At 37.9% G+C, this 15270-nt stretch overlaps 2 protein-coding genes across 2 annotated transcripts in view; both read right to left on the reverse strand.

Annotated features, from left to right (window-relative positions):
- LOC132010488 (glyceraldehyde-3-phosphate dehydrogenase-like) overlaps positions 1-4486 on the reverse strand; it is a 60186-nt gene extending 55700 nt beyond the window's left edge. Inside the window, exon 1 of the mRNA XM_059388325.1 lies at positions 4400-4486. Coding sequence (XP_059244308.1) covers positions 4400-4486 — 87 coding nt within the window. The remainder of the gene's footprint in view (positions 1-4399) is intronic.
- A 4548-nt stretch (positions 4487-9034) lies between these two features.
- LOC132009967 (ribosome biogenesis protein NSA2 homolog) lies at positions 9035-9955 on the reverse strand. The gene has a single exon (XM_059387969.1). The coding sequence runs from the start codon at positions 9581-9583 to the stop codon at positions 9113-9115; it is 471 nt and encodes a 156-aa protein (XP_059243952.1). The 5' UTR covers positions 9584-9955; the 3' UTR covers positions 9035-9112.
- Positions 9956-15270: the final 5315 nt, after the last annotated feature.

Here is a 15270-nt window from a genome sequence, read left to right on the forward strand (position 1 = left end):
TCCCCCATGATTGGAGTTTGCTTCTTTAAAATCCCAATGCCCAGGTCCTTCCCCAGATCAATTAAATCACAATCTTCAGTTGGTGGCAACTGAAGGGAGCAGGGACAAAGGATGGACTCAGGCATAAGTATTTTTAAAGCTCCCTAAGTGATCTTAATGTACAGCCAAATTTGAGAACCACTTTGAGAACGACGGATTCAGGTCACAAGTAGCAATTCTTTTCATAGCTAATGTAGAATATCAATGAGTGGAGTAAAATGGAATAGAATAGAAAAGAAAAGAAAATATCAATGTTTCACATGCAGTCAGGGTATTATTGCAGGACATTTTGTCCCACATATACATGTATATATAAGTGTATGTGCAACGGATTGCATTATAAAATACATTTCTGATTTTGGTTCACTGCCAAGAATTTTTTAAACTACTGTTTTTTTTTTTTTTAAAGATTTTATTTATTAATTTGACAGAGAGAAATCACAAGTAGACGGAGAGGCAGCCAGAGAGAGAGAGAGAGGGAAGCAGGCTCTCCCCTGAGCAGAGAGCCCGATGCGGGACTCGATCCCACAACTCTGAGATCATGACCTGAGCCAAAGGCAGCGGCTTAACCCACTGAGCCACCCAGACGCCCTAAACTACTGTTTTGAAATGAACATTGATCAAGCACATAAGGAAAGATGGAGAAATATTCACAAATGAAGGTCTTAATAAAAAAAGAAAAGTTAAATCTCCGTAGAAATTCAACAAGACAAGAATAGTTTAGAACACAAAAATTACAACAGTCCTTGAATAGACAGAAAACAAGAGGAATCTGAAATGTACTGGACTAACTTAGACCACTCTTGTCTGTTCTATGTACTCACGCTTAAGCTAAAGACGGTGGCAATGATACATCATGAACTTTCAATAATGAAGGGTCAATCACTCTCAGTTTGTTATATTCATAAAATCCTAACTTAGAGAAAGTGTTTAGTTATCTTTCAAGAGATAGCCAGAGTATGTGGGTAGTGAAAGGACTAAATCATGTAGGGCATACTCCTTATAACAGTGGTTCTCAACTTTGGAGCCCCCTTGAAAATCTGCTAAGAGCAAAGGGGCTTCTCTTATAAAACTGATATATTCAGTTACACAAAATTTTGCATGGAAATAAAGACCCACCCTCAACCCATTCATGGACCACTTTACAGTGGTGGTGCCCAGATTAAGAGCCCCTCTAAGGATGTAGCTTTAAGAATGCTTATTTCCATGTGAGTGTGCTACAAATTATTCAAATATCCATTAATCGATGACAAGTTGATATGGAGAGTTTTCATCTCACAGAATTAATAAAGCAGGGAACAGATTTAGTAAATGAAGACTTGCAGTAATCAAAGGTGAGGTCCCAGGTGTCCAGTTCTAAGGTTCTGCTAGTGGTGCAATACACCTTGCCTGTGCTAGATAAAGCTTTCTCTACTTCCTTTGTGTCCTTTAGCTCTCTCTTTCTGTTTTAATCTTGTGTGTGTGTGTGTGTGTGTGGTAAAATAGACTTAACAAAAAATTTGCCAACTTATTCTTTTTTAATTGTAATTTTTTTAAGTAGTGTTAGGTACATTCTCATTGTCATGCAGCCAATCTTCAGAACTCTTTCATTTTGCAAAAGTAAAACTCTATACCCATTAAATGAGAACTCCTCATTGTCTCCTCCCCCATGCCTCCGCCTCTAACAATCAGCATTTCCACTTTCTGTCTTCATAAATTTAACTACCCTAGGCACTTCATGTAAGTGGAATCTTACAGTTTTAGGCTTTTTGCGACTGGCTTACTTCACTTAGCAAAATACTCTCAAGGTTCATCCATGTTGTAGCATGTGTCAGAATTTCCTTCCTCTTTAAGGCTGGATAATATTCCATTGTATGTATATACTACAACTTATTTATCTATTCTATAGATGAACACTTGGGTTGCCTCCACCTTTTGGCTATTATGAATAATGAGGTTGTTTTAATCTTTTACAAACCGGCTGCAAAGAAATTCACCCATGAGACTAGCCAGAAAGAAACCTAATTTAGGAGTCTGGAGTATCCTAAAATGAAATAAAGCAATTTCTATAAACTGTCATCAAGGAGGAAAGAAAGTGTAAGCCTCAGATTTTAACCTGTCACACAATAACTTGAAGATGAAATGCTCTTCTCTTACAGAGAAAAGCTACCCTTAAAATGTTTCTTTTTTAAAATGTTTCTTTTTTCTTTTCTTTTCTTTTTTTAAAGGTTTTTATTTATTTATTTGTCACAGAGAGAGAGAGAATGAGCACAAGCAGGGGGAGCAGCAGGCAGAGGGAGAAGCAGCCCTAGGGAGAAGGATCTTCTCTCCAGAGGGATCAAGAGCCCAATGAGGGACTTGATCCCAGGACCCTGGGATCATGACCTGAGCCAAAGGCTGATGCTAAATCCACTGAGCCACCCAGGTGACCCTCTTTATTCTGACTAGAAAAATAATGCCTTTTTTTAAAGTGGGCTCCATGCCCAGCACATGATCAAGAGTCAGACATTCAACTGACCGAATCACCCAGGTGCCCCGAAATAATACGTGATTATAAAAATAATATATATTCACTGTAGAAAATTTGTAAGCTATTAAAAAAAAAGAAGAAAGAAGAATGTCAAAATTGTCTCTGAACTGTCAATTAAGAGATTATCATTGTAAAGATTTTGGTGGATTTCTCCTAGTTTGTCTGCTATCTTATATGAGTGCTATGCAGAATATACATAGCTATAAATAATTTTTTAAAACCAATTGGGATCATACTGCATATAATTTTGTAATTTTGTAATAATCCCTTTTCCATTTACAATACTTGCATTGTTGGTATTGTTATGGTATTATTGGTGTTTTTTGCAAGATCTTAAAATTCTTTGTAATGTCTATGTAATACTCAATTTTATGGAATTATTGTTATAACTATTTAATCATTTTAAGTTATTTCCAATTTGCCTATTATAATCTTCTGGTAAACATCTTTCTATAAAATCATTATCTGCATTGTTTGTTAATTTCTTTTGGATAGGTAACTGGAAGTAGAATTATTGAGTCCAAGGGTGAGAATTTATATAAATCTCTTGTGTATACCCTAAATTATGGGAGACTTGCAATCAATTTGGCAATAAATATTAAGAAATTTATGTAAATTTACACTTTTGGACCCAACAATTCTACAGTATCATCTTTTATTAGTTTATTTTTGAGACTAAAGAACAATTGCTATTTTTTTCTTTAATTTGCATTTTTTGTAAGCTCTATGGCCCTTTGTATTTCTTCTTAAAAGTCAAAACTATGGACACAGTAAAGAGAGTAATAGTTATAAAGGGAACAATTTTATTCTTGGCATATTATAAGTTTCTATCAGGAATGAATGTTCACTTTATTAAATAACTTTTTCAACATCTACAGAGATAAAATTTTTTTGTTTGTCCTAATGGTATGATATGTATATATGATTTCCTAATATTAAAGCATCTTTATATTAGAAGTCTAAATACAACTAAAAATGGCAGATTATGATTTTAATATTACTGATTAATTCCATTTATGAACATCTGTCAGTTGTGGGTTTCGATCCTATTACATAAAATTGTGTACTACACTTTTTAGGTTTAGTATCAAAGTTTCATTAGTTTCATAAAATTGATTGAATAATTTTTCAATAAAATTTCCATATCTTTTGCTTATATCCACTTTCTATGAAAGCTAATATATCTTTGCATTTTGCCTCCTTTTTCAAAGAAGTTGCTGATGAATCTATCAAGGTTTCTATTCCTTTCTTTTTTATTAATCTCTGCTTTTAACTTTATCAATTCCATACCTCTATCTTTCCTCAGTTTTTCTGGTTGAGTTGTTTTCCATTTTGTTTGGGGGATTTTTAACATATTACACAAAATTATAACATATTACACAAAAATGCACAAATGTATATGATCAAATGGCAATCATCAGAGTCATTTAATTCCACCTGACTCTTAAAAAAAGGAAGAAATAGTTAAATGCAACATTATTCAATGGAGAGTGGAAAAGGCACAACTTCTGTTTTTGGAGCAGAGTCTAACATATATATGGTAAATCAGCTTTAGTAATTAAGTTTTTCAAACTTGATATATACTATCCAAACTATTTTAGAACTCTTTTGGTTGCAAGTGGCAGATTCCACTTGAACATTCTCAGAATAAAGGAAGACTCATTGGCTAGATTGGATGAAGTTCCTGTAATTTGCAGCCAAAAGAGTCCTAAATCCATAATAATGCATTCTAGGAGGATTTCTCCTGTTTGTCCTACACATTACTGGCTTGTTACTTTGCAGTGTCAGTTTTGTCCTTTACTCACTTCTGTGTAGATTTTAATTCTGCTTTTGTACTTGGGATTTTCTTACATTCTTATTTCTCATTTCAATCCTTTTCCTTTCACAGACCTCTTTTATGTCAGTCTTGTCATCTCTGTTCTCTTCACAAGAAGCCATGTTCTTGGGCATCTTTTTTATTATTTCAAGCATATGTTTAGTTAAATTTTAATGTATTTCTTAGACATTTTATTTTTTCAGAACCACGATCTTCCTTTGAATATTAAAAGGTGGGGTTTCTGTACCCAGATGCTACAGTATTTTCTCAGGAGCCCCTAACTTGTATTTTTTCCTTTCTCTTCATGTTGGCATTTGGAATGCACTATTGTTGGAGCCTGGTGTTTTCCAATAGACTGAGTGAATGTCCTTGACTAGTCTTAGACCTAAACCTGAACGTCAGATTAATCTGCAAAGCCCCTAACGTAGTACATTTTTACCAGGGATGGCACCACCACAAGAGGAGAATTTTGAAATATGGGTAGGCATCTTGGTTTGTGGTCAGCAGACAGGTAGAACCATACTCTTGCCAAAGATATCCAGGCTCTAATCTTTGGAATTTTGTAAATGTTACCTTAAATGGCAAAAGGAACAGATGTGACTAAAGTTATGGATGTTGAGATGCAGAGATGAGCTAGGTAGGTATTATCCAGGTAGGCCCATCTAATCATGAATCTTTATAGCAGAGAACTTTTCCACCTTTCCAGACTGTGGTCAGAGAGAAGTAATGGTAGAAAGGTCAGAGGGGTGTTACCTAGGAAGGATACAACTGACTTTGAAGATGGATCAAGAGGACCACTAGCCAAGGAATGTGGGTGACCTCTAGAAACTGGGAGCAGCCTCAGCTGACAATGAACAAAAAAAATGAAGGCCTCTGTTCCACAACCTCAAGGAACTGAGGTCTGTCAACAACCCAAATAAACAGGAAATAGACTCTCCCTTAGAGATTTTAGAAAGACATGTAGCCTGCTGAGATCTTGATTTAGGTTGATGGAATCTGTGTCAAAATTCTGACAAGAAAACGAAAAGATGGTAATTTGTGTTGCTTAAGAGACTAAATCCATTGTGGCAGCCATAGAAGTGAGACAGTCTTAATGACAGGCAGATTCTATTTTCCAAAGATGACACCATATCTCTCTTGACATTTTTCCCACTGAAAAGTGGGTCATACCCTTGACCTCAAATCTGGGTGGGTTTAGACTCATTATTAGTCAAGAGTTCAGCAGAAATGGTGCTGTGTGCCTTTCAAGGTAAGGCCAACAAACACCATGCCACTTTTCCTTTTCCCCAAAACACTCATCACACTCAGAGCCCTGAATTGCCATGTGTAAGTCTAATTATCTCCAGGTCACCATAGGCAGCGATGAAGACTAACCACAAGAGGCCTTGTGTAGATGCTCTGATGAGCAGCTCCAGGCCTCCAGTCCTCCCAGCCTATATGCCAGATACATGACTGATGGAGATCCAGCTCCCTACCATTCATTTGTCCCCTAGTCTTGGAGTCTTTTCCCCTGAGGCCCAGGTGGGGTGAAGCCTAGAAAAGTCATCCTGATTGTGCCCTGTCCAATTCCTGACCCACAGAATCTGTGAACATAACAAAAACAATTAATTGCTCTATGCCACCATGTTTGGGGTAGTTTGTTGCACAATATTAATAACTGGAATACAGGGGTCATGACTTAAATCAGTGCCCAAGGCCAGGGGAGTTGTCTGTCCCGCACAAAAAAAGAATCATTTCTCCAAAATTAATAGTGTTGCTCTAATACATTAATATATGTCTACCATCTGATGTTGGATTTTTCTCTTGCTTTCAACATTGGTTGGTCTGACACAGCAGTTTGAAATTCTTATTTGAAGAGTGTAACATATGAGCAAGGTCTACTCACCCATCAGGCAGCCTTCTTCATGTTCTTCTCTCTCTACCCCATTTACCCATTTATAGCACTTTTCACTGGGTTAACTAAAAATCCCAATATTTAACCTGTTGCCTTGCCCCTCTTTCTGCCGTGTTGTTTCTGGGAGTTGTTTATGAATGCCTAGAGAGTTAGGTGCTACTGAGATTAGGTGGGGGAAGAGATGGTAGATGACAGAACTCTAGTTCTCACTGGCTCATTTGGTATTTATGGTCAGCAAAATATGTCCATGTCAGAGTCAAATGCAGATGGGGATAGGGAGGTTACATTCCCCCCCTGGTTTTTTAAATTCATTTGTTATAGTCTGTGTCAGAGGGAAGAACTCAAGGGAAGTGGTTTAAGAATCTGTCTTCTGTCCATCATCATCGATAAAACAGTTTGAAAATTCCACCTGGACTTTAGCAACTGTCCCTACCTCACTTTAAGTCCACAGTGCCATTGCCTGTCTTTCCTCTTCTCTGTATCGTTGTGGGCATTTTAACAGGAAAATGTAAGGCAGCCTGTGAGACATCTCTAGAAAGTCTCTTTGTGAGCCCAAATTGTAGACATGTTCTTAAAGGCTTTTGCCCTAGGAATATACCTCTCAATATTTTAACATAAGATATAGAAGTTAAATCAGAGAATAGTCTGATATATGGAATTTAGCTCTTCTCCAGCTTTTCAGGAATACATCTGTTCATGTCTTAAGGCATACATAAATGAATTGATAATTGGATATCAGGAGTTGGCTGCATATGTGACACTTATTATGACACTACAGAATTTGGAAGGAATAGCATTATATTGGAAGGAATAGCATTATGTTCTTTAAGTATTTTTGATAGAATAGTGTTTCAACTTCTGGTGTGTCTATGTAATTTAAATTGAATTTGATATCTAATTAATTAATTAAAGGTAGTATAACATCTAATGTCCTTCAGATAAGCCAAGCTAAATGGCAAGCTGCAGATGATTCCATATTAATCCATTTTAACTGTATAAGTAAATGATAGTCGAGAACGGTTGATCTTTGGAGGGTCTGCAAGTTAAAAAGTAAACAGAAACATAATATGTCAGTTTGCCAGGTTCCTGAGGCTGACTCATTTGTGAGGAAATAGATCCCAACAAAGAACCATCAGTTAAAGAAAACTACTGAAATTTGAAACAAAAACACAGGAATAAAATATTGGCACTATCCATAATACATCTAAGAAAATGTGTTTCTTTTTATTTGGATTACAATATTGCAGCCTTTTTGAATGAAAATTACTTTATTCAACCACCTATTAAACATTCAGTTGTATTATGCTTTACATTACTTGAGGCTTCATCCATAAGATAAAATTCCCAAAGTAATTTTTCTAACTGAACCCATAACTCTTTCATCACCCTCATCCCTGAATATGCATGATTTCCCATTACTGTTTATAGTTAAGACTTCTGTCTTTACAGTATATGGGCACAAAAAGCTATGTTATATTTGCCATGGGAACTATAATTTTTAAGGTCCTTGTGCTTGTAAAATCTTTACCTTTATTATATTACCATAATGTAGATTTTGTATTTTATAGAGGATTACATATCAAGGGAGGATGGTGTTGTACCAATGTATAGCCAGAATTGCTAGTTACGTGATGGTGTGTCTTGTTCTTTTGAAGCATCAGTTAGGGAGCGCAATACAGTGTCACAAGAAACTTGACCAGCTTTGAAGGTTGCTACCTTGTGCTTGCCTTTGCTCATTACTCTCCATTTTTTAGTCTATCTTTATATTGGAATTACTCACCATGTTCTGTCACGGGACTTTGTATTGCCTCCCACTAAAGTAAGCACTTGAGTAAGCACATCATATTGACATTGAACTTAGCCGTATGACTCACTTTAACTAATAGAACGAGAGCAGAAGTAATATAATAGCGTGTCACTTTTGAGCAAAAGTCTTAAGAATTCTTTAACGTTTCTACTTGCTTCATTTTTACTTCTGTCATCTGCCGTGAGAAGAACATGAACATCCCCTATGTAGCTTTGGTCCCAGAATGAAGAAGACATGTGGAATAGACCTGAACCCAGCCCAAAGCCTGGAGTCCAGCCTAGCCCAGTTTGGCACAGCCAACCCCAAATGAGATTATGTGAGCCACAGCCAACTTGCAATCCCTGAACGAGAAAAATAAATGCTTCTGTAAGTTACTGAGATATTGGAGTTGTTTGTTATGCACCATTATTGTAACAATAGCTAATTAATACTTCTCCTGTTATCGATGGTTCTTGTGCATTTGCTGCCCTGTATGCAGGCTTAGTCCTTTTGGCTGGCGATTCAAATGGCTGGAATATCTGGAGCATGCCAAGGACTATATGAGATATTTCTGCTCTGAATTCCCAAGCTAGCAGAGAGATGTTGCATATCTTCAATTTTCATATTTCAGTCACCAGATTAAAGGACCTCTAGATGGGCATTCATTCATCCTTACAAAATGGTCTGGTGATTTTGGGGTTCAACTAATCCATTTGAATTGTAGGGATCTCTGTGTAGGACTGTCTGCCTTCCTACATTCATGTGTCTGGAGCAGTAATGTATTTGGGCAAACCCCTGGACATTCTCATGAATTAGCATGTGAACCCAAGAAGTTTCTTCATTTGAGTGGTCTAAGTACTTACATCTTTTTTTTTTTAAAGACAGAAATAAAGACCATTTATTTTAATAAATGTCTATTTTAATCCACAATAGAATAAATGCTTCTCTTGATGGCTGCAGATACGTAAGGCTGTTTGGTAGTATCCAGAACCACCACAGGAATGGTTGTTTTCCTGATTGGTGTGTAGTCTTCAGTAATTATAAGGAATTACTTGTCTCGAACTGCTGTCAAACCAGCAGGACTGCATTTATGCATCCATCATTTTCAGGATTGTTGGTAACCTGGGCATATTTTCCCCAAATAAATTTGCCTCCTTGTGTCACAAGGCCCAACTCGCTCACGTTCACGTCAATTACAGTACCGTTGGTAATAACACCCAAAGTTGTATATAGTGGGGATGAAGGATTTTTTTTTACATCAAGTATTGGCAGGCAAAAGGTGGTTTTCAATTCAGGTTGTGTTACATGGGCCTTTTTGAAATGTAAGCCCATTGGCCTAATGAATCTTTCATATTTAGGTGGTTTTCGAGTAAAGCCATCTCCAACAAAGTAGACTTTAGTGACCATTCTTTTCCATGCTTTCTTCTTTCTCTTTCCTGTTCGAATAACTTTTAATACTTCTGTTTCTCCCTGGGCTCGAACTTTGGGTAAAGGAACTCCCCATTTTCCTGCTTTCTCTTTTCGTTTTTGTTTAATCATATTAGAAAGTACTTTAGCTCAAGACTGTTCCTCCCTGTCCAGTAGATATGCAGGTACTGCTCCTTGTGGAGTCTTTTCATCATTCTTTTGTTTAGTGTTTCTCTTTTCATGCATGTTGATAGTCTTTTTCATCTGTATTTTCTCAGCATGGCGCTGTTTATGGTAGAGCTTAGCTTTCAGACCAATCATCTTTTTTGCCCTCTTTGAACGTTCATGAGCCTCTCGACCTTCTTTCTTTCTCTTTTTCTCATGGTAATCCAAACGATAGCCATAGTGCTTCCGGTGTAACTCAATATATTCATTTTGTGGCATGGTGACAGCTGCAGAGCTGTGGGGTGCAGCTGTCGGGGCACAAAGAAGATCTCAGTTTTCAGGTCTCCCAGACCCATGACCTAACCCCACGCCAGTACTTACATCTTATTTGTGTGCTGAATAGACTCTAGAATAGTCCCCAGTGATACTGAAGCGGAGAATCTAGGTAAACTATGTACCAATTTAGGACCTGCAGAAACTGGGAGATTATAAATGTATATTGTTCCAAACAGCTACATTTGTGGTAGTTTGTTACACTGCAATAGAGAAATAAAATACTATTCAATCGTGTAGTAAGTTGATGATTTCCATAATGTGATACATATTTACTTTTATTCATATCAAACATTTATTGAATACCTACCAGATGCTAAGCCCTTCTTAAAATACCGCAGATATGGAGATGATACTGTTTACCCCCGAGGAACTCACAGTCCAGGAAGCGTCAGACATTCACGCAGCTGGTCATAACGCAATGGGACAAACATTATAACAAGGATATGAACTAAATGGTATAAGCCATGTTGCTTATTTACACTTTTCTTGGCACAACATTGTAAGCCTGCACCTGGAAAAAATGTGAGGGTTTCATATGGAATACAGACACAATAAAATCACTGTTGAAAGGTGTTTACTAAGGAACCATCTGTACACACCTGACCAAGAAGAAGTAATCCAATGGAAATAAATTCTCTCACAGAGAACAAAAGCTTCAAAGAAATGGCTTCACATAATTGTGATCATGACTCCTTTGTCCTTCTACAGAACTGTTGAAAATCAACACTGATTATCTCCCTCTTACAAGTTCTTTCTCTTTATAGGATAATGTTTTGAGATATAGTGCTTCAGAATAATAAAGCTAAGACATTACTTTTACTGCATTGCCATTTAGGCATATTTGTGGGTATATCATAGAAGTTTGGGCAGTACAACAAAAATAGCTCTGTCTTTTTGATGTCCAAAGTAAAGGCCAGAATTTGCCAATTTTGCATGCAAACCATGAATCCCAATCATTATTGCTATATCTAGAACAATTCGCTCTTTCTTCAGACTGCAGATGTACTTTTCTGATAAAGACTTTTCTAACTGAGACTCCAAGATATAAAATAATATAAAACAATACATACTTTTTAATTGAATGGTTACCAGATGCTTAAATACCTTACTTAATAGTGGGTTATCTCAATTAATGTTCACACCAGCCTGATGAAGTAAAGGTTATTATTTTCCCCATCCATCTCACAGATGAAACTGAAGCCACAGAGTTTAGATAACTTGCTTGAGATTATACCTTTAATTAGTAATAGAACTTGGGATTTGAAGTTGTTCTAGTCCTGATTCTGTGCACTTAATCTCTATCCTGTTTTCTAATGATTCTGACAGTTCCAAGATCTTTACAGGTAACTTTGAGCACGATGTGCTGGTGAAACGAAATAGCGTAATGATGCAAATATGGGCCTTGCAGTGTCAAAGCATATGATATTCTTCATATATCCATAAATATTGACATTGAGTCTTCTAAGAGTAAGTGAATTTATCTGTTCTAAAAAATTAATCTAGACATTCTTTGGTGAGATTCTTCATATATCAACTTAGAATATAATACCTTATATATTATATCAAGGAGGGTAAAGGGTATGAGGCTCAAAAAAAAGATAAGAAACTTCAGTGGTTTAAATAAAGTAGAAATTTATTTCTCTATACTTTAAAGGTGTAGTGGGGCAGTTCAGTTTTGGGATACAGCTTTCCACGAAGCAATTAAGGGGCCTGGTTTCCTTCCATCTTGTTGCTCTGCCAGCTACTATACTCTGCCATGTCTGTGTTCCAGGTGGCAGGAATAAAAAAGAGGCAGTAAAGAGCAAGCAATTTCCTTTTAAGCAAGTAATGTGGAAAAGGTACACATTGCAACTTCTTACACTTCATAGATGAAAACAAAGTCACATGGACATACCCAGTCACAGGCAGAATGGGAAATGTAGTCTCCAGACAGAGGGCTCTGTGCCCAGTTAACGGGAAAAAAGAGAGAGAGAGAGAGAGAGAGAGAGAGAAATAAATTTGGAGGGGAAAAGGAGCCAGCTGTCTATTACACACAGGTAGGCAATACTACATATAAATCAATTACTGGTTTTAACATTTTTTTCTTTTTTTGAGGGGAGTAGGCTCTCTGTAGAATAATGTCATTTTTGTTATTTCATGACTGGGATGAGAGTTAAAATGACTTTAAAGCCTAATATCACTAATCAGCTGGTTGAGCACTTACTGATACCTACTCTTTAATTACATGGTTAGTAAATGGATAATTATTCTATATTAGGTAAGAGCATTTTGAAATTATGTAACTAACAGAAGGAATGTAGTGAACATGTGTTGTTTTGTCTGCCAAAATTTGTCCCCATCTGAAAAATAGCCATGAACTTTCTTTAGAAAATTATCCTCCTCCTTGTGGTTGTCAGCTGGGGAGGAGTGAACCTTATAAATGCTTTCTAAGCAAAACTACCATAAGTAGTTTTTCTCTGCATTCAACTGCTCAGGCTCTTTTTTTAAAAAAAAGATTTTATTTATTTATTTGAGATAGAGCGATATAGAGGGAGCATGAGCAGAGGGAAAGGTAGGAGGAGAAGTATGGGAGGGGGAAAGGGGAGTGAGGGGGAGAAACAGACTTCCCGCTGAGCAGGGAGCCCAACCTAGGGCTCTACCCCAGGACCCCAGAATCAGTACCTGAGGAGTCGAAGGCAGATGTTTAACCATCTGAGCCATCCAGGAACATCTACGACTACTCAGACTCTTTATTACCACGGTGTAGATTCAGTCCCATGACCCCAGCCCTGGGGTCCCAGTAACATGATCTCTGTCTTGTGTCTCTTCAGCTGGGGATAATATAGTTCCCTTCAGCTGTTGCTAATCTCAGGGCAACCTCCCCATTGCTTGTTTGGGCCTCATCTGCATAACTCAGTCCCTGTATTAGATTCCCTCTGTTATAAATAATTAAAATGGTTTCTAGGCTCCTGGTCAGACATTGACTGATGAAATGGCCTACTTCATGGGGCTGTTCCAGTTCTAGCCACACTCCTCTAGCCATGTTCCTTTAATCTCAATTCTCAATTCTCCCAGAAAAAAGAAACCTTTGTTTCAGGTTCTTGATTAAGGATGGAGTTGGGGAAAGGGAGAGGTGATTGAGCCTTGTGGGAGATATTATTATGCAGTAGAACAAACAGTTCCCAAACTGTCTGTTACAGAAACACAGGATGGGGAGGGGAGGGGCCAAATAGCCCTTGTTATCTCACAAAACTTTTAGTAACTTTCATTATTAGCCTCACAATCTTTATTATAATCTTAATTATCTTTACAATCAAAATAACTCAAAGTACTTATTTTCTTAGGAGTGAAAGGTTTTAGCTTATTGTTATCCCTAGCTGAGGTTAGCTGCACTTAATGGATGAGACGAAAAGATTTTCAAAACCCCAAACACAAAATAATTAAAGAATTTAGATTTTTTGAAATGAATCATAATTGTACCCTGTAGCTCTAGTCTGAGGATGGGCCAGAGGAAGTCCCAGAATGGGGGTAGGTTTCAATTTTTGTCCTCACAGATGCAGACACCGTGATGGGATTGGATGCACGGTGTTACCAAGAAAGTATCAGTGAAGGATAAAGGGAAGGAAGTAGAAGCTGGACTAGGGAGAGACCAGACAACAATGCAGTTCTGATAACTGTAAAAGCTAAAGGGAAAGGAAGTAAGATTGACCAAGAAGATCTTAAGACTTCAAGGAGTTATAAGAAAGTGTTGACCAGGCCAGTGAGGAATCTTTAAGCCAAACCTGCCCATTAGAGGGATCCTGCATCCCTCAACAATGGGCCTGCACTAATGCCCCTGCTGTGCTCAGTCACTGACTAGGAGGAGCCCAGGAGAAATATGATCTCAGCATAAACACAGTTGTGGGTCTGGCAAGACAACAGCTGAGGCTAAAAGTCAGCTGTGCTCCTTAGAGCAGGAAATCTGAGCAGATATTTCCTTGGATGCTCTACCACCGTTTACTCACTAAGGGAGGAGATGATTCCAAATGCCAGCTCCACACACAGCCCATGTTTACCATACCTTCTCACCACCACATCGCAGAATGTACATCATGTTATTATGTTATTCTAGGTCCCTATGGCAATTTCAGGATCTGAATGTGGCCTATTTACTTAGATGTGTTGAGTGGAGTTGAGGGAAAGGGGTATGTGGGTGTTGCCTTGGCCAAAAGGGTCCCGGCTGAGTGTCCCCAGAGGCAGAGGCCTAGGAGAGGACTTCTACCTTTCCAGGAGAACATCTGCATTTGTCTGTGTGTGTGTGTACTTCACGCTCTGTCATGCCCAGATACAGAGAATGCACATAGATGCCAAGGAAGAGAACCAAGTTGTAGCAAATTTAAGTGTCTTAATTGCTATTTTTCTAAGAATGCTGATGTTAATTCAAATTTAATGTTTCTACCTTAAAATATGAATTGTATTATAAGTAGCATAACTCAAAATGAATTTTCATACAATGTTTATGTTTTATAGAGTTATTAATCATCAGCTTTATTATTTTAGTTTCTTTTTCCTAGATTAGATTATAGGCCAGTCTCAGCCCTGTCAGGGTACTCTGTAGCATTTAGGGACTAACAGACCCCTCAGGTTTTCTTTTGTAGATTAAGGATGTGAGAAGTTGAGAGAAGCTGAATCCCTAGAGCTACTGTTGTGGCCTAACGGATGGGGCTATTCTGTGCTCTCCAAAAGGCCACCTGGGCCTCCTAGCCTGAAACCACCCAAAATAGGTGATGGAAGATGACTGGGCTGGTTTTCCACATCTCTTCAGTCCCTGCCCCACAATAAACCTCTAAGGTAATCTGGGTACATGTATGACACTTCCTTGCAACATGGAAAAACCTGACTAATTCTCAGTACTCAGTAATTCAGGAGAGTGATGAAGAGGATCTGAGGTGAGATGCACATGAAGCTGGAGAAAAAAAGCCCATTACCTGGTGACTGAATGTGGCAGGATAAAGAGGAGTCAGGGGAAGCTCCCAGGTTGTCTGTTTGGAGTCTCAGGGGGATGAATGCACTACCAGCAAAAGACAGAGGCAGGTTTGGAGATTTGCAAAACTCAGTTTGAGCAGGTTGGGTTTGAGTTGCCTGTGAGGACACTTGGAACACATCTCTAGCAGACAGGTGGATACTCTGGTTACTTATTGCTAACTATCTACCTACCACGAAACTGGTTTAACATGACACTTTTATTTATTTGTCCATAATTCTACAATTTGGGCATGGTGGAGAATAGCTCATCTCTGTTCCATGTGGCATCAACTGGGGCAACTTGATGGGGCTGGAGAATCCACTTTTAAGATGGC

Source organism: Mustela nigripes, chromosome 2, assembly GCF_022355385.1.
Source record: "Mustela nigripes isolate SB6536 chromosome 2, MUSNIG.SB6536, whole genome shotgun sequence".
Lineage (NCBI taxonomy): Eukaryota > Metazoa > Chordata > Mammalia > Carnivora > Mustelidae > Mustela > Mustela nigripes.